Source organism: Globicephala melas, chromosome 1, assembly GCF_963455315.2.
Source record: "Globicephala melas chromosome 1, mGloMel1.2, whole genome shotgun sequence".
Taxonomy (NCBI): domain Eukaryota; kingdom Metazoa; phylum Chordata; class Mammalia; order Artiodactyla; family Delphinidae; genus Globicephala; species Globicephala melas.
In genome coordinates, this window is record NC_083314.1 from 46,480,968 (window position 1) to 46,501,224 (window position 20,257).

At 41.8% G+C, this 20,257-nt stretch overlaps 1 protein-coding gene across 4 annotated transcripts in view; it reads right to left on the bottom strand.

The window, feature by feature from the left end:
* The window catches only part of RGL1 (ral guanine nucleotide dissociation stimulator like 1), a 278,994-nt gene that overhangs the window by 36,272 nt on the left and 222,465 nt on the right, over positions 1-20,257 (bottom strand). For all 4 annotated transcript variants that reach the window (XM_060295494.1, XM_030849185.2, XM_060295492.2 and 1 more), the window contains 5 exons: positions 16,225-16,409; positions 10,183-10,307; positions 8,582-8,797; positions 4,529-4,632; positions 868-952 (listed from right to left, as the gene is read on the bottom strand). In XM_060295494.1, coding sequence (XP_060151477.1) covers positions 868-952; positions 4,529-4,632; positions 8,582-8,797; positions 10,183-10,307; positions 16,225-16,409 — 715 coding nt within the window. The remainder of the gene's footprint in view (positions 1-867; positions 953-4,528; positions 4,633-8,581; positions 8,798-10,182; positions 10,308-16,224; positions 16,410-20,257) is intronic.

Here is a 20,257-nt window from a genome sequence, read left to right on the forward strand (position 1 = left end):
CAAGTGGTCAAAAGAAATAGTTTTATGCCTAAGTGATGAAAGCACTGGCTTTACAGTCCCACCAGGCCAGACTCACATTCTAGCTCCACCACCTACCAGGTGTGGGACTTAGGGTTTGTTCCTTACCTCTCTGAGGCTTGGCTAGCTGCAAAATAAGGAGGATAAAATCTACTTTATAGAGAGGCCGTGAAGATAACATCTGGTCTATGTTCCCCTCTGATGATTGCTCACAACCTATCTTTGTACCTTTCTTTGACTACTCGTTCTTGTTTAGTGTCTATATCCACCCACCAGCAGGTAAGTTCCTGAAAACAGAGTCTGTGTTCGTCTTCTTCATACTCCCAGCGGCCGGTCAAATGCTTTACAAATATTAGATGTTTAACAAACATCTAGAGAAAGAAAATGAACCGAGCTGTAGCTTTACCTAGCCTGCCGTTCAGAAGCCAGCACTCATCTGGTGTTCAATAAATACTGCTGACGGACTGGCTGCGCAATTCAGTGCAAATAAAGGATGTAGAATTGCAGGCTTGGTCCCTCTCCTTCTAGAAGCTGTTTTGCTGAGAAGGATATTCCAGGCTCTCTCACCCACCTCACTGCCAGCACTCAGTGTTTCCAGGGCAGCTTGTTGAGGAGCTACAGGCAGCAACGCAGGTTTCACAATCTGGTTGCGTCGCAGTGAAGCTGAGGAGCTGGACTTTGAATTTTCTCAGCCTCAGGCTTCTTCGATTTGGCATAAAAACCAAAAGTCCTGCCTTCCAGTCCCTGTAGCCTCTCTCAAGGGACTGCAGGCATCCAAGGAGCCCTCAAGCTACCCTTCCGTTGAACGGATGCCAGAGCGGTCAGCACAGTACAACCCAGCGCCCTCACCTTCATCAGTAGCTCCCGGCTGGTCAGGTGGTTATTATGGTCTGAGAAGATGTCTGAAAGTTCTTCAAACATCAGCATTCGGTCCCTACAAAAGGGATGAAGAAAACATTAACAAATGAAGATTAGTAAAAGTCCCACACCTTGGGCCCAGGTGCCCTCAGTACCTCTGGCTACAGAAGGGAGGGCTACGTGAGCACAGACAAAGCCAATGACCTTTCTCATGCAGGGTGGCTTTTTTTTTTTTTTTTTTTTTTTACAGGTAGACATGATCACCTGTGTGAAGAGAGGGATATTTTCTAAACATGCATGTTATAATCGTAAAAAAAGATCGTTAACCTGGGGTATTAAGTTGTCTAATTGGGACATGTTCTCTTCGGCAAGTTAAAAAAAATTCTCTCTTAGCAACACACCCACAGCCCTACAGGACCTGAGAACTCTTCTTGGCCAGTCCCCTCGTTGGAGAGATGAAGATGCCAGGGTTGGGGATTGGTCTGAGCTTCCACTACTCACTGCTGAGAGCTGCAGTACAGAACCCAAATTTCCTGAACCTCTTAGAGTCAGAGTAGATGGTGGAACCAGAACGGGCTCTGGAGTCAGAGGTGGTGGGTTCCAATCCCAACGCGGCCACTCACTCCCTAAGTGATCTTAGACAAGTTGCTCAACTTTCCTGAGCTTCAGTTTTCTTCTCTGCACTAGGGAAACAGTGACAGCTCCCTCGCAGGATGGCCGTGAAGGTCACCACGATCACATATGTGAAGCACCTACTCCTCCCTTGCCCCTCCCTGGTACACTACGTCTCCACGGGCCTCGCGCTTTTCTCTACACCCCTCCAGGGTTACTGAGAGGATGATCCGAAGGCAAAGAATTAACAGAGCCAATGTCATTCTATACGCAACACTTTCATTATTATGAGAAAGCCATTACTAAGAACTTATGTGTCTTACAATGAGTGTAGTATTACTCTTAGAATTAAGAAAACCATTAAAGCTATTTATATTTTGGAAAAAATCATTAAGAACTTAATTGCATGTGGGCCTAAATAAACAGAAAGAAATAGATGTCTTCTCTGTCCACTGAAAGTTATTAACATAAAGGGTTATCAGGAAAGTGATAACTGAATAAAATCTCTTAACCCTGTTCCTTGAATTTAGCAATAGAAACTATCTAGAGCTGATATGCAAGTGGCTTCTCTCGGGAACTGTGATACTTCTCCAGCAGCCCTGCTAAAATATGAACCCACCAACCAATGAAGACACAAACCAGACACCCATGTTGTAAAGAATAGGGCTTTGAGGTTTGTTTTGTGGTGTTTCTTAAATACAAAAGCCAGCTGGTATTTGTAATGAGGTGGATAGACCTAGAGTCTGTCATACAGAGTGAAGTAAGTCAGAAAGAGAAAGACTAATACCGTATGCTAACACATATATATGGAATTTAAGGGAAAAAAATGTCATGAAGAACCTAGGGGTAAGACAGGAATAAAGACACAGACCTATTAGGGAATGGACTTGAGGATATGGGGAGGGGGAAGGATATGCTGTGACAAAGCGAGAGAGAGGCATGGACATATATACACTACAAAACGTAAGGTAGATAGCTAGTGGGAAGCAGCCGCATAGCACAGGGAGATCAGCTCCGTGCTTTGTGACCGCCTGGAGGGGTGGGATAGGGAGGGTGGGAGGGAGGGAGACGCAAGAGGGAGGAGATATGGGAACATATGTATATGTATAACTGATTCACTTTGTTATAAAGCAGAAACTAACACACCATTGTAAAGCAATTATACTCTAATAAAGATGTAAAAAAAGCCAGCTGGAAGAATGGACCTTCTCATATGGTAACCAAGGAGATGAAGAAACAAGTCCACTAATTTTTTTACTTGTGTTTTAGCCTCAGATTTGCTATGGTAGAAATCTTTGCCTGGCTAAGTGACTTTCTAGAGTGTTCTACTTACCAACCACCAAGGAAAGATAGGATTACCTTTCACTGCCACCAGAGAAGGGTGCAGTGGGGCAAGTCTTCATTTTAGCCCCTGACCGTCCCGTTGTTGCTGCTACCACAGCTGAGGAGCAGTGATGAGAGGAAGGAGTGGGGCTGGGGTGCTGAGGATGGGGACGCTGTACGCATCTGATTTTCCCATCATATTTTGCCAGGGCCTAACATCTAAATGATTTTATATGATCCTTATCTTTCCTAAGACTCCTGTGCAAAGGAAAATCAATTAACTAATCTCTCACACAGAGTCACCTTCTTCATTCAGACTAATGAAGAGGAGAAAGAACCCAGGAAAAGAGTGGTAATCGAGAAAATTGCACTGGACTTTGAAAAGCCTGTCTGCCACTTTTTCTCCTGAGAGATAACAGAACACGAGCTCTGGAGTCCAAGTGGCTGAGGCGTCTGCAGATGTATAACATCAGGCAATAAGATCACCTGCTTCAAAACCCATCAAAGAATTATATAATAACTAACGTGACTTCCCCTGAGCAGACTTTCCTCTGATAGAGAATGTGAGCTCATCAGTAGGTTGAACACTCTGGCACCCCTTTTTCAGCATAAATCTATGAAACTCTCGTTTACCAATCTGGATCTCTGTTGGGTTTGGGTAGTGTCAGTCCCTTCAGGCTTAAGCAGCTCTGAGTGAGTTGATGAAACTGAATACCTAGACCTTCCACTCTAAGGACAGAGCCCACCAAATGCACGAGGCAGGCCTGCCTGGGGAGCAAGCTGGCCTGGCTCCCGACTGGAACTGACAGTGCCTCACGCGGCACAGACTGCACTGCACACAGTATAGACTGTGCTGCATACAATACAGGTTATAAACAGTTCACGCATCCTTCCCTGTTATGGCCTGACTTCTTGATTCGTGCAAACCGAGAGAGACTTTGTTGAAAGTAGCTGACCTAGTTTGTAGTCACGACACATGCCCCAGCATCTAAATCTGTACTCATGGGGGACCAGAACTGCCTCCTTACTCACTCTTCCCTCCTTTGCAAAAAGCCCTCTGGTCTAGAGTTCAGTGAAGCTCTGGACATGGGGGCGAGAGCGACAGTGAAACAATAAGGAAGGACACAATTGTTCATTGTTCGAAAGGTTACGGCAAGAAATATGAAGAAAAACACAATACAGGATGTGGGCGGTTAATCATTTTTAGTCAGGTACCTAGGAAGGAATACCTAGAGGTTTTTAATATCATTAAGATAGTTTTTAATAGGCGGAAGCAGAAACAAACTAAGTGGATTCTTGTTGAATAGCAAGAACTAATGTCCTATCTGCACACACTATCCCTCACAGCTTGGAACAGCTTAGGGCTTTGGAATGTGGCTGAAAAATAACCAGAACTAATGGCAAATTGCTGTAACTTCATCACTCCACAACCTTATCCCTCAAAGCCCAGATAATATGCACATCCTTAAAATCATCCCCAAAGCCAATCATCTTGGCTTTGGCACCCTTTGAGAATGAGTTTGATTTCTGCAGCAGCCCTGCCTCAAAACTCATTCATGATGATGTGTAAAACACACCCTGCCTGGAACACACAGAGGCTTTCAAAGATGTTTCTCTAGTTATATAATATGAGCTTTGAAAATGAGGACCCACACCATTTATGCAGCCACGAATCAGCCCAGCCAAAGAAAGCAGAGCAGAACACTTGGGAACTTACTTTGGGACCGCGGCCCAAGTCTTTTTTAACCGATAGATGGAATTGGACTGCAGTGCCGAAACGATGGCCCTCAAGGAGGAGAAATTCTTCAGGATTCTACATTCCTGTAGGGAGAGTGATTAAAACATACAAGGCATTTAAATATCAATAAAACAGTGAGTTGGTGGTTTCCTGTTTTAGAGGTATCACAGCTGCCATGAACTCTTACCACGAAATAGGCGGCTGTATAAATACTGAACATCAAAAAGTGGCTCCTTTGCTCCCACCCCAGTCACTGAAACACTTTACAGATTTTGGCCCTGAACGCCTGTTTTTCTCCCTTTAATATATTTTCTGTGTTGTTGTTACAGTTTTATAGTTTCCAGCTTTCCCAGTAAAAACACAAGTGGAGGTGAGTCTACAGAGCTTTGCTAGAGAAAGCAAACTTTCTTCTGAAGAAAGCACACATATGCCCTAAAAATACACATGAAAGATGACTGTATCCTTCAGACCCACAAAGTGAACCGGGCAGCAGCTGCTTCGAGGTCAGATGCTATCAAACATCTCATGACCAACCCTTGTCCAGAGAGGGGTATATAACTTGGCAATAAAAACTCACCACAAGTTGAACTTTGGCTTTTATGTTCTTAGCCAAGAGGGAATATTTTTATACACATCCATTCGGTTTCAAATGGGCTTGTGCCGCAATCATAAACATTCAGAAACACCTTGGTACTTACAATGGTTCCAAAATAACTTGGGCTTTTAAAATACAATTCCCTTTGGCAGCGTTTTCAAACAAAATAGAAAGAGAACAGGAAACATTCTGGACGTCATTTTCTGGGGAAGGAGAAAGACTGCCTGATCCTGGAACTTCAGCTACCATTCAGTCTGTAGCATCAGCAGGCAGCGACCCTGAAGTCAAAGTCCTGCTGAACGAATGGCAGGGGACGGCGAAACAGTCAGGGAGAGGGTCCCATTTGCGGCCGGAATGGGGAAGGTGGCAGCCTCGAGAGAGTGGACTGTGCCTTATGCCCAAGGAGATGCTCCGTGTGCAGGCGTATGGGGGAGGGTACTACACCCACTGTTGACTATCGAGTGCACTGCGTGAGCATGGGCTTGGCTTCGTGCAGAACATCTGAGGCAAGAGGTCCCAGGGTGGTTGGGCATAAATGCACGCCGCTTGAAAGATCACTTCATGAAGTCACGCGGGTCCTGACTGTGAAGGAAGAGTGGCATTCTCTGACTTGGCACCCCCAAATCTGGCTACTTAACATTACTATGCCAAACAAACCCCACAACATTTTCTTAGAGTAAATGCCAAAGTTCTTTGCAAAAGTCATGCCCACGCTTTTTAAACGCCTCAATGCTTTCCCTTTATTTAAAAAGAAAGAGAGAGAAAGCTAAGGAGAGAGAGAAAGCTCGCGCTCTGAATTACAGTCAGTCTGGAAACCAAGCCCATGACAGCATGGTTCAACGAAGGTTCAGAATCCAAAAGTTATGTTCTAAAAATCAGGAAACTTGCAATAAATAAAGGGACTCGGGCCCAGATATTTCATGCAAATTGTGATAAACATATGGAACACATTATTCAGAAAGAGGCTTAAGCTAAGGGTTTAAAGGAGCACAAGGGGCATCTGGCCCCATTTCTAGAAAAGGAATGATCTTTGAGGAGAGGTGATACAAAAGTAAAAATGTAGCAGTAAGGCCAGTCCAAGAAAATACAGTCATGTTAGGTCAGAAATATTTTCTGCATGTAAAATTATCAGTTTTTCAAACATCCTCTCAATAGAAAATGACTGTGATTAATGCAGGAAAAGTTAAATAAATCTTGGCTGGAAACCACCTGTGAGTCTTGTTATTTTATTAAGTTACCTACACAATTTCAAGGGACACAGCATGCTCCACACTGGGAAACTGCATCACCAAGAGTTAAGGACCCTTGGCTTTTAAGCACGTGCTATGGGATTTGGAATATATCTCAAATTATACAACTTGTATTTCTTATTATCCCATAAACACACAATTGATATTTATATGGGCCAAAGTCATTGTTTGAGTCACGCTGGCACATATACAGATGCTACATGCTTGCTACAGATTTTCTAAGCAGTTGAATAGATTAAAAGTAGATAGACTATTTTCTTTTGAGACATGTAGATGACTATAAATGATATGGCGTTTGTGGCCAAAAAATATTTTTTCTTTTCAGTCTAAGAAGACAGAGAAATTCCATGCTCTATCAGAACTTCTTTTGTAGCTCTTACTTGTTGATAAATAACCTCAATTCAGAATAGGAGAAGTGAAAGTTGCATAAGATATTTTTTTGTTTTTTCCATATAGTATTTTTCAATGTACTAAAAAGTCTGTGGTATTAGACCACCTACAGACTCAAAATAAAGCAAATTCTCTGGCACAATTATGGCTTTGCTATTTAATCAAAGACCACAAAAGAGAATGTGAAAAAAAAAAAAAGAGCAAAAATGTGTAAGTTTAAGCCTTATGCCCACAGATAGGGGCTTAATGAGAAAAATATATAATGGGGTAGAAAACAAAATGTGTTTTGGTTAGGATTGACCCATATAGCCCAGAACAGAGTATATTTACATAATAATTATTTGTCAAAATTGTTGTTAACTACATAGCTCTTGCTGATGTAATTTCTTCTTTTGAGAAAAAAAAAATCTTCCCAAATCTTCAAATACCCAAAATCCTATCAATTATTCAAAGTTAAATTCAAATGTCATCCTACCCATGAAACCTTCCTGGATCACCCCAGTCAGAAGTGATTTCTCGCTCCTCCACTTTTGCAGCACTTATGTCATACGGCCCTACTCCTCTTCAGCCCAGGCTGAGATAATTCCAGTATATCTTAGCTTCCTTGTTTGACTATAGGCTCCTGTAGGATCAAATTAATTGTGTTTAGCTTATCTATGTCCGCAAAGGACATAAAATTGTAGCTCTGAAGCATTTAGGGGCTCATGAAATATGTGGTGACTGACTGAATACTGTTCACCTTTCCTCACTCATGAAATAAGATGCTGGTAAATGAAGGTCAAGGTCATATGGCATGGAAGGAGTTGATCCGATAGACTGGACTGACACCCAGGAGAATGTAATTCAGGTCTAGGAATAGACTCTGCCCCTCCAACTTCAGATATAAAGCCCTCAGGAAAGCCCTTGATTAATGTGAAATCTGTATATTTCAGTCTTTTAGAAAAGAGATTCGAGATCCTAAGAAGGTATTGGCTCTTCAAGTCTGCAGAAAATAGAATGCTCCCAGGTACTGGAAGGGTGGGAGATAACCCTTCTGCATTGTCAGAGCAGTCCATTTGACACTGAGGCCACCAGTTGATATTTACTGAACACGGCGCAGAACCAACACTCAGGCTGTGAAAAAGCAGACATTCCATGGCACCCGGAAGGGGCCCATGAGCAGAAAGAAGTGAGCAAGGGACGAATTTTTTTAAAGAGGAAAAATAAATAAACTCCCACGTTAAGAAAGGCAACTTTTTTCTTACCTTGGAAGGACAACAAAAACTATACTAAAATAGTATAAAACTATACTAAAAACTACACTAAAAATAAATGGTTCTGAAAAACCTAGGGGCAGGACAGGAATAAAGACACAGACGTAGAGAATGGACTTGAGGACACAGGGAGGGGGAAGGGTAAGCTGGGACTAAAGGAGAGAGTGGCATGGACATATATACACTACCAAACGTAAGGTAGATAGCTAGTGGGAAGCAGCCGCATAGCACGGGGAGGTCAGCTCGGTGCTTTGTGACCACCTAGAGGGGTGGGATAGGGAGGGTGGGAGGGAGGGAGACATAAGAGGGAGGAGATATGGGGATGTATGTATACGTATAGCTGATTCACTTTGTTATAAAGCAGAAACTAACAAACCATTGTAAAGCAATTATATTCCAATAAAGATGTTAAAAAAAACAAAACCCATGGGCCCTCACATATGGTCTTTTGACTGCTTTTCAACCAAATGGAAACATCAGAGTGATGGCAGCATAATCTCCCATATCTACTAAACCCAAAGAATATTTTTAAAAAGACAATTACATGAGCAATGTTAATCCACTTCTCGATGATTTTGGCTCTCTGCTGAGTTTTGAGTTCTTTGCCCCCCAGAATGGTGCTGACAACGCATTTGGTGAGGGTATTAAACTGAGAGATGGTAGCACGGATCGTAGGAGCCAAGTGTTTGTTTTCCTTCTTGTCCCTTCGAGACCAAATGCAGCCCAGGCAGTGGTGAGGCACTACTTTCTTGAATAGTTGCTAGAATAAAAGAGGAATTGACTTTAAGGACAACACACACATTTCACATGGCAAAGCAGGTCATCTGTAAGTTGGTACTTTGTGAATGGACAAATAACCCTTTCCTACTTGATTTGCCTCATGGTGTTCATTTCAATAGAAAAAAGTAAATAATTAATACATTAACTGATCAGAAAAGCCCACGTGTTCCTTCTACATCTGCTCAACTGAACCAATGGAACACGATGACCAAAAGAAAATTTAAATGTCCAAAAACATTCTGACTTTTCTGTCTTGGAAGGAAAGCCAGGTAAAAATCTGTACTACTAATCTAAAAGAAGTGGTTAAGATTATGTTGACCTCAAAATCATATCCATGGTACGTCCTGGACACTCAGGATCATGAACTGTGTATAATGCATATGAATGACCACCTGAAAAGTGATTCACAGAAGTACAGTACTTGTGACACTCATCAATGTCACTATTCTATTTCCCATTATTTAAAATGAAGAAACTAAGAAACATACAAAAGGAAAAACTATTCAACATCACACAGTAAAAGGAAGAAAGAGGGATTTAAAGCCTGGTTTCCAGGTCTTTGCCTAAAAGTCATAGCCAATGAAGTCTTCCATCTTTCTCTTCTGCTATCAGTGTGTGAAACAACAACAAATTTGTTGAACAAATCTGATTCTCATTTGTACAACAATTTCAATACAAGACGTGTAAGACAGAGAACACCAGGATTTACTTTATATAGACTATCTGATTTACTTCTGAGAATCTACTTGCATGTTAACTAGATGGAAACTCTATGCTGCTTCCTCTAAAGTGCTAAGTGTGGAAGAGCTAAAAACCATTGTGATCACTGATAACAGCCCTTTTTTCTTTAACCAGCTAGCACTGAGCTATGAAACGTGGCTGATGAAACCAAATATGTACAGCTAACAAAAATATCCAAACTTCAAAAGACCAGGAAGCACATGTGGAAATGAGCTGCCAGATATAGTCACATGTGGATTCAGTGAATTTATTTTATCCTAACTTATACTTTGACCCCTTTACAATCCTCCAAATAAACAGTTTGGATCTTGAAATATTCATGAGTCTAAAGGGAGAGAAATACCCATGGAACAGGATAGATTTTTGTTTTCCTAGAATTAGAATTCTTATTTCCCTCTGGGTATTGAGTGCCAAGTAAAAAGCACCTTCTCCCAGAATTGTAAGAAGAGCTTAGGCCTGAATTATTCATATGATAGATTCAAATCACATCTTCACTCTGCATTTACAGGCACAGCCTCTCTCGGGGATTTGGAAAGGCTTAAATCATGTGACCCGGGGCCACCAGTACTGTCACTCCCCACATTCTAAGTAGAAGCACATCGGAGGCACAAAGAGAAGACGTACTGCATCCATGTAGGTCAGCTGCTCAGCCACGAGATCTTCTGAGAAGCACGTGAACTCTGCAGACCCGCCACCCTCCAGTTCCTCTTCCTCTTCCAGGCTGAAGGAGATGGTGCTGGGAAACCCATCTGTTCACAGGTGGAAAAAAATTAGTAATTTGGTGCTGCTGTATACAACCTTGTTTACAGAGTCCAACTGGACTTTTTTAATTTAGGAAGAAAAGAGCTGCTCCTTTACAAAACCCACAGGGAGAGAACAGCAAGGACAATAAACCTGAGTGAAATGGAGGTTTTCCCAGTCTCTGCTTGTTCCTCGCTGCGTTATTAAGTTCAGAGGCCTCATGTTGTCACCTGGACAAACCACTGGTTCCTTGGTCAAGGACAGAGCCAGGTTAGGCAAAGTCTAGAGAAACAAAGCTGGGCTACATTCATGGGGTCACCCTCATTTGGGGGCTCCCTCAAACCCTCTGATCAGCTCAAGCACTGATCCAACTACTTCCTAAACCCCAACTATGCAGTTCTTAATTACTGGGCCATTTATAATCAGAAGCCTGGAAGGAATGGACATGAAGGCAGGCCAGGCTCTGGGGAGTAGAACAGGCCATTCTGGTGTCAGAAATGTTGATGAAGTCCTCAGAATTCTCGAGAAGTACTTAGAATCCTCAAAATGTTAGGATTAGCTTTCAACTTCCACCTAAAATTAAGTATGCATGAGACTACTACAAGCAATTCTATGCCAATGAAATGGACAATCTGGAAGAAATGGACAAATTCTTAGAAAGGTATAACCTTCCAAGACTGAACAAGGAAGAAACAGAAAACATGAACAGACCAATCACAAGTAATGAAATTGAAACTGTGATTAAAAATCTTCCAACAAACAAAAGCCCAGATGGCTTCACAGGTGAATTCTATCAAACATTTAGAGAAGAGCTAACACCCATCCTTCTCAAACTCTTCCAAAAAATTGCAGAGGAAGGAACACTCCCAAACTCATTCTATGAGGCCACCATCACCCTGATACCAAAACCAGACAATGATACTACACAAAAAGAAAATTAGAGACCAATATCACTGATGAATACAGATGCAAAAATCCTCAACAAAATACTAGCAAACAGAATCCAACAACCCATTAAAAGGATCATACACCATGATCTAGTGGGATTTATCCCAGGGATGCAAGAGATTCTTCAATATATGCAAATCAATCAATGTGATACACCATATTAACAAATTGAAGAATAAAAACCATATGATCATCTCAATAGATGCAGAAAAAGCTTCTGACAAAATTCAACACCCATTTATGATAAGAACTCTCCAGAAAGTGGGCACAGAGGGAAACTACCTCAACATAATAAAGGCCATATACGACAAACCCACAGCAAACATCATTCTCAATGGTGAAAAACTGAAAGCATTTCCTCTAAAATCAGGGACAAGAAAAGGATGTCCACTCTCACCACTATTATTCAACATAGTTTTGGAAGTCCTAGCCATGGCAATCAGAGAAGAAAAAGAAATAAAAGGAATACAAATTGGAAAAGAAGAAGTAAAACTGTCACTGTTTGTAGATGACATGATACTATACATAGAGAATCCTAAAAATGCCACCAGAAAACTACTAGAGCTAATCAATGAATTTGGTAAAGTTGCAGGATACAAAATTAATCCACAGAAATCTCTTGCATTCCTATACACTAATGATGAAAAATATGAAAGAGAAATTAAGGGAACAATCCCACTCACCATTGCAACAAAATGAATAAAATACCTAGGAACAAACCTACCTAGGGAGACAAAAGACCTGTATGCAGAAAACTATAAGACACTGATGAAAGAAATTAAAGATGATACCAACAGATGGAGAGATATAACATGTTCTTGGATTGGAAGAATCAATATTGTGAAAATGACTATACTACCCAAAGCCATCTACAGATTCAATGCAATCCCTATCAAACTACCAATGGCATTTTTTACAGAACTAGAACAAAAAATCTTAAAATCTGTATGCAGACACAAAAGACCCTGAATAGGCAAAGCAGTCTTGAGGGAACAAAACGGGGCTGGAGGAATCAGACTCCCTGACTTCAGACTATACTACAAAGCTACAGTAATCAAGACAATATGGTACTGGCACAAAAACAGAAATATAGATCAATGGAACAAGATAGAAAGCCCAGAGATAAACCCATGCACCTATGGTCAACTAATCTAAGAGAAAGGAGGCAAGGATATACAATGGAGAAAAGACAGTCTCTTCAACAAGTGGTGCTGGGAAAACTGGATAGCTACATGTAAAAGAATGAAATTAGAACACTCCCTAACACCATACACAAAAATAAACTCAAAACGGATTAGAGACCTAAATGTAAGACTGGACACTATAAACCTCTTAGAGGAAAACATAGGAAGAACACTCTTTGACATAAATCACAGCAAGACCTTTTTTGATCCACCTCCTAGAGTAATGGAAATAAAAACAAAAATAAGCAAATGGGACCTAATGAAACTTAAAAGCTTTGACACAGCAAAGGAAACTAAACAAGACGAAAAGACAACCCTCAGAATTTGCAAATGAATAAATGGACAAAGGATTAATCTCCAAAATATATAAACAGCTCATGCAGCTCAATATTAAAGAAACAAACAACCCAATCAAAAAATGGGCAGAAGACCCAAATAGACATTTCTCCAAAGAAGACATAAAGGTGGCCAAGAGGCACATGAAAAGCTGCTCAACATCACTAATTATTAGAGAAATGCAAATCAGAACTACAATGAGGTATCACCTCACATTGGTTAGAATGGGCATCATCAGAAAATCTGCAAAGAACAAATGCTGGAGAGGGTATGGAGAAAAGGGAAGCCTCCTGCACTGTTGGTGGGAATGTAAATGGATACAGCCCCTATGGAGAACAGTATGGAGGTTCCTTAAAAAACCAAAAATAGACTTACCGTATGACCCAGCAATCCCACTACTGGGCATATACCCAGAGAAAACCATAATTCAAAATGACACGTGCACCCCAATGTTCATTGCAGCACTATTTACAATAGCCAGGTCTTGGAAGCAACCTAGATGCCCAGCGACAGACGAATGGATAAAGAAGATGTGGTACATATATACAATGGAATATTACTCAGCCATAAAAAGGAACGAAATTGGGTCATTTGTAGAGATGTGGATGGATCTAGAGACTGTCATACAGAGTGAAGTAAGTCAGAAAGAGAAAAACAAATATCATATATTAACGCATGTATGTGGAACCTAGAAAAATGGTACAGGTGAAGAACCGGTTTACAGGGCAGAAATTGAGACACAGATGTAGAGAACAAATGTATGGACACCCAGCGGGGAAAGCGGCGGGGGTGGGTGGGGGTGTGTGTGATGAATTGGGAGATTGGGATTGACATGTATACATTGATGTGCATAAAATGGATAACTAATAAGAAAAAAAAAAGTATGCAAGAAGCAGTAGGATAGCCTTAAGCTAAATTCACCTGAGGCTTATTAGAGATAAGATCATCGATTAGCAAATTAATCGGATACAGACTGAAGAAGTAGGAAAAAATAAATTTTTTCTACCTAGGGCTCCAAATCAAAAGCATAAGTGCTCAGCACATGGAACAGGACCTCCAGTCTCCACTGTGAAAGACTGTGGACCTGGAAGACGTTTACCTTGGGTCCCTAGCCTCTCTTCCGGGGAAACCTTCCCCAATTCCTGGGTTGTTCCCCAACCTCATCCCCCTTCACACTCCTTGCTCTTCTGCCTGTGAAATCCATTCTCAAGAAGAAAGATCTAGCTGCATTCAGTTATATCTTAGCAGACATTTAAATCAGGGCATTACTACTCCCCCAGAATGTTTACATTGTAAGCCTTTGCAGAATAAAAGACTTTTAGGCATCTTGGATCAAGTTGGGGTGGCCGTTTCTTAGTTTCCGAGGGGAAAAGGGGCGCTGAGTGGATCCTACATCACCTCCCCTGTCAGAGCACCACGTGGGTATCTGCCAACTTTGGTGACAGGTATGTGATTTAAGACTGGCCGCCTCACCCTGGAGTTGAAGGTACTGATGTGAACGGGGTTGGTTACAACCAGGTAAGGAAGGAGGGGATCTCTGCCTGCCTCTGGAGTCTGAGACACAAACAAGCATGAGGTAAAGAAAGCTAAAACCCCATGATTTCACCACTTTTCCTCCACACAATTCTGGTCCTCTCTCACTGGGTAGAGGAATAAGACATTTGAAATCCCAAAGGTTCAGAATGGGCCTCTCAACCCTCTTGCTAACCACTGTGCATAAATCTGTCCCAGTCGCTCTGCAATGCAGAGGCTGGCCCACTTCAGCCAAGGAGTATATGTGCTGAGGCTTGATCTCATTCACCCAACACTCCACAGCAGCCTGATATGTGCCTTGGATCAACGCTGCTGTATCTGAAGATTACATGGTCCTTTCTCTCCGGGGTCTAGTCCATGCTTTCACTGTTTCTGCTTTTGATTCTTTTCCAGTGGTAAGTAGGTAAAAACTCGAAGCAAGATTTCACTTTTGGAAAACATGTAGGAGAGCTTGTTTGCTTTTGCCGGCATGAAACTGGGTAAAAAAAAAGCACATGGGAACCAAGCTCCTAAAACTCTTTTTCGGTAATGATTCCTGTACTTAATAAACAGAGAGTTTAGAGAGTTCTTGATTAAAAATTTCCAAACACAGAAAAAATTCATTTCTGGGATTGCCTAAAAGCTTTACCAAAGTCAGGCCATCTCGTTCTCCCCTGCCTCAGCCTGCCAAACGAGCTGGCCTTCCAGTCCCGGTTGGAAACAATGAACCACTGGTCCCACCGGTTCCCCAATTAGGCCGGAAGCCAGGGGCAGCTCCCGTGGGGAAAGCTGGGCTCTAATGGTGTATCCACTCCAGCACGAAGACAGGAGGGGAGGCCCTGAAGGGAGTTGAGGTCCGGCAGCTGGAGGAGTGCCCCTGGTATTCAAACATTCCCGGCAAATGAAGTCATCAGAGATACCGAGGACTTGGCAGTCAGCTTTTAATGATGCAATTGCATTTTCCCCTCTCTGGTCCCCCACACGTAAAAAATTCAACAGGTCCTGTTTGGAATTTAAGGGTATTTTCTTTGGCGCTGATGCAGCTTCCCTTATCGGTGTTGAGGAACCATTTCCTTTCCCTCACTGAGGAAATCAGGCGTCACTTCAGGGAAGTGCCTGTCAGAAGCTCCAAGTGGGTCAGCTGCCATGGCAACCATCCCCCAGCAGCCAGTGAGGGGATAAAACGTCACACTGAAAGACCGCCCTAGCCTCTTTCTGACTTTCTTCAAAGCCTGATGGTTCCAAGCCACCCGTGACCTGCAGTGGTGGCCCTTCCTCTGTCCTTGAAAATAGGCAGTCAATTCCTCAGATAGGAAAAAACAGCCACAGAAACTTCCTTTGGATGAGGCCATCAGAGATGCGAAATGATGGTAATCTGCCCCAGTAGGGGACAGATTACAGGGATGCTTTCCGGCTGAAGGAGAAACATCTTTTCTGAGCTTTTCAAGCTTTTGTGAGGACAGGAGCAGAACTGGATTTAATTCCTCGCCTGCTGAATGGGGGTGGTGGTTTGTGAGGCGTTTTCATTTGCTAGAAGGAGGAACCAATTAGGCAGATAATGAAGAGCAAATTCAAGTTCAGCGGGGTGTGTGATGACAAGGAAAGGTAAAAGACCATCAAGGAGATCGGCCTCTTTATGGTATTAAAGGAAACCCTGAGAAATCACTTCACCTCTGAGCCACGGTTTCCTCCCGTAGAAAATGAGGGAGTTGGACTAGGTGATCTTGAATATCCCCTTCTCTGCTCTAAAATGCTATATAGGTCCTGTAATTAGTACTTCAATAACCTTGAGAATTTTACCACAGTCCCCAATCCCCCAGCAGCCTGTCCTGCAAGAAACCAAGGCCTCCTATTCAACAAGTACAGGGAGAACATTTCCTCACTGTGGAGGTTTGCAGGATCAGAATCTAGCTTCTTCCCTGGAATCAAACAAGTAAGTACTCACTGTCAGTTTCTACTTCTTGCTTGTGAAACTGCTCAAGAAGATTCTGTGCTCTTCTCTCTGGGTCAGAGCCTGGCATCATCTGCTTGAGATAATCCAGCAGCTTCTGTAAGCAAGGGAAGTGAGGGGGCTCCCGGAAGTCCTCTGCGCACTGGTCAAGCCAGGCCCTCAGGATGGAGGCGATTGCACTGAGAAAGAGAAAACAGAACGTCACTGCACTCAACTGGCTCTGGAGACGCAAAACCAGCCCTGGACGCCAGAGCCTGTCCCAGCCATGCCTCAGGAAACCTTGGGCAAGTGATCAATGGATAGTTCCCTACAAGTTCCCAGCAATGTCAGTGAAGTTAAAGCATCTGAAAACAGCCTGACTACCTTGTATTATTTTAAGTGGTGGTTGGGGAGCTGGGGAAAGACTGGTAAGTTAAAAAAAGAAAAACAAAAACAGGACCATAACCTTTGGAAAAACCCACACAGGGCAAAAAAAAGACACGGAAGAGAAGATTTAGTGAGTCCTGAAGCAACTTCAAAGTAACCTGTATACAACAAGATTATGTGTTTCCAATTCTGGATTCATTCAAGTCAGAGACCACAAAATCTACTGTGATAACATTTTAGGAAATAACAGACAGTGGGCCAGAACTTTGATGGGCGGAAGGGCCTAGGTTTAGGAAAGATAATGTGTAAATTTAATTTTACAAAGATCACCAGGGTTTCAGCATAGCACCAAAAACGTCCTCACAAAATTATCCTTTCACTTTTCAAATTACCAGAGGACAATGTGTTTCCAGCGGGAGAAACAGTATGAGTAGAAAGTTAGGTTTTGAAAAGTAAAGGAGAAAAACTTGATAAGCAAAGCCATTCATTGAGAGGGCGACTTCTTCTGATGGCTCAGCTGAGTCCACCTTGGGTGAAACAAGGACCAGGGCACAAAAAGAGACCGGGTCATCATGGGGGCACATTTCCCTCCTTTCATGTTACTAATAACACAAGCTTGTTCTCTTTAAGGTAGGTGCAGCCCCTCACTCAATGGAAGAGACAAACAGCTGACAAAAAGGACAACTTTGGAGTGTTATTGTCCTACGCTTCATATTCAAAGAAGGCTTTACAGCCACTCCTGAGCCGGGCACTTGCTGGGCTGTGTCCCATGCACATGGTACTTCGCCTCACTAATGACCAGCCAGCCCCAGGAACAAGGTGCAGCCATTGACGATGGCCGGAGAAGATGACAGGGACTATAAATGAATCCAAGCATGTTTTATTGACAGAGCTGGGACACTTTGTTTTAGCGAAAGACCTAATTAAAATTTTTTCAGCTGAAAAAAAATGTCTAGCAGATTTTAAAATTACCATCTGATTAGACTTCAAACAAATTGTTCGCTTAGTTAACGAACTGCAAAGAAACGAAAAGATATAATGATCCATATATATGAAACCGCCGCCTGGACTTTCATAGGTGTGTCTAAACTTCACAGGTCTCAAGTTCACAGCAGAGAGCTAGACTGTGATCAAGGCAGAAATGCAGCTAAAGCCAATCTAATGCTGAACTTTTGGAACTGACGTACAAACACAGAAGGGAAAGAAATTAACTGTTTTCACTGCTGTGGAGATCACTGTTTCACCAATATGGACATGAAGACATTTGGAACGATAATATTCACATAGCTACAGCAGAAATAGATGACATAAAACCATTAATTAAGGTTGGCATTTAAAACCATAGAAATAATTCAGTATTTTCTAAATCTTCAGTGCAGATTCAAAAAAGAGAGAAACAAAAGTTTCATTCCCTCACAGAAAGCTAGAAGAAATTAATCTGGGCTCTGGGATTAATTGAAAGAACGAGCAAAATGAAATTAATGAACTTCTAGTCAGTGAACCTTCAATATTCGGGTCACTTGTCACATCATCTGTTATTTATGAATGTTTATGGCCCCCCAAATTCATATGGTGAAGCCCTAACTCCCCCTGAAATGATGGACTTCAATTATTTTGAGAGCCCACACACGGCACTCATTATTTCTCCTTTCTTCACCAAAACCAAATATCATGAATTGAAGAAGATAATGATGAGACGGCATCCTAATATTTCATTTTTATAAGGAAGATGACTTTTTCTGTGAATAATTTCCCCTCTTTGCTCACGAGCATTGAGTCCAGAACTGGGGTAGGCGCATAGGTGGGGTGATGGCACAGAACTCAGGAAAACCTGACGTTTGCATACATTATGGTGACTCCTACAGTACGGTTTTGCACTTCTCAAAAGAAGGGTGATTTAATTTAATTAGTACTATCACTCACTTAATATTTTTTAATATTTCAATGAGGGAATACTCTTTCGATGACAGTGATTAAAAGACAGATATGGAGGGATGATAATTCACATCACTAAATTAAAAATCTAAAAGAGCATCCAACCAACAATGAGACCAGCAACTCAATGACCCTGATAACACCTCAAAAGTTCATAATCTAAAAGAAACCCAGGTAGAAATCCAAAATTATAGTAAAAGACAGATGTTAAAACATATCAATATGTCATTTACTCATTTACCCCCCATAATTGCTAGTTTTAAAATTACAAAACAATTTACTGAAAAAAGTAAATATTACAAATACACAAATATCTATAAATTAAAACAACAAAATATCTACCCCCCTTCATTCTAATCTTATTACCATGACCTTGTGTGAACAGTTTGGAGTATATCCTTCTAGACTTTTCTATGGATATGTTTACATATTTAAGTAGATGTCATATGTATAAACCATGGATTTTTTTCCCCCATGAATAGTATGTCATAGACACCTCTCCATCCACGCCAGGACCTCTAGCTCTCACTGTTTCTCAGGGTTACGTAGTATCCATTGCATGCACACACCATAATTAATATAGGTATTCTACTAGTGCACGGGTAGTTAAGTTATTGTTAGGTTCTCACACTTACAACTACAAAATGAATATCCTTGTTTACATCTCTGTGTACTTGTATATTTCTATGGGGCACGTTGTATAGGACTTCCTTCCATGGAAAGCTGCAGCCTTGGAAGGTCCAGGGGAATTCTGAAGGGGGACCTTAATCCATACTGGACTCACCTTTAGGTGCACATTTTGTCCTCCTCAGACTGGTATTTTCTACTAGCGTTGTTAATCGACTCATTTTACTCTTTGTGACAGTGCCCTTCCCACAGCTTAGCGCAAGAGGGCTTTGAAAAGTCACTACAAACCCAGACATTGAATTAAAAAGCATTTTCAGACAAAAGAGAAATGAAGGCAGAGGAGGAAGAATAAAGAGAAGAAGGAAAAGACACATACAGACAACACAGTACAACACGAGGCAGACCCCTGCCCTCTTATTAGCAGAGTTTTATCAGCATCCCAGGGAGGCAGGCTTTCTGGAAAGGCCTGGACGTGTGCCCAAGCTCAGAGCAGCTTTATGTTTGCCAGTCCTGGGAAGAAACTTTTGTTCTTGATAGGCTAAGAAGCAGATAAAATGTGAAATGTTTGAAATTTCAGAAGGGAAAGCAGCATCACAAAATCATGACAGAGACAACAGGATTACTGGCCAGTGATTTTTCCATCTTACCTTTCCTGGCTCCACTCCTAAGATCTAAGGTACATTCTAACCAGAACTGGTTAGTTGGAAGGTGTAAAGAACCTTAATAACGAAGGGAAGCCCTCGTTAAAAGTCACAACCTTACAGGAAAGGTGTGACTGTTAAACTAGAGAAGCTACTTGGCTCTATGCACAGAACAAGAAATGAGGTTCCAGATGAAAACCTGGTTCCCATCCTCACTGTGCCACCTGTGAACAATGGGAGTGGGACAGATCACTTAGCTCCACTGACCCTTATCTGGAGAAGAGACATAATAATACCTGCCTTCATCTACCTGACACTGATCAGTTGAATTTCAAATGACATAATGTCAATAAGGATATTGAGGTATCTGGAGAGAAACATAACTGTTGGCAGTCTTAAGACTACTTGCCGTAAGTCACAAAAGGAAGGGATTAAAAAAGGTATGGCTCAGTGAACAT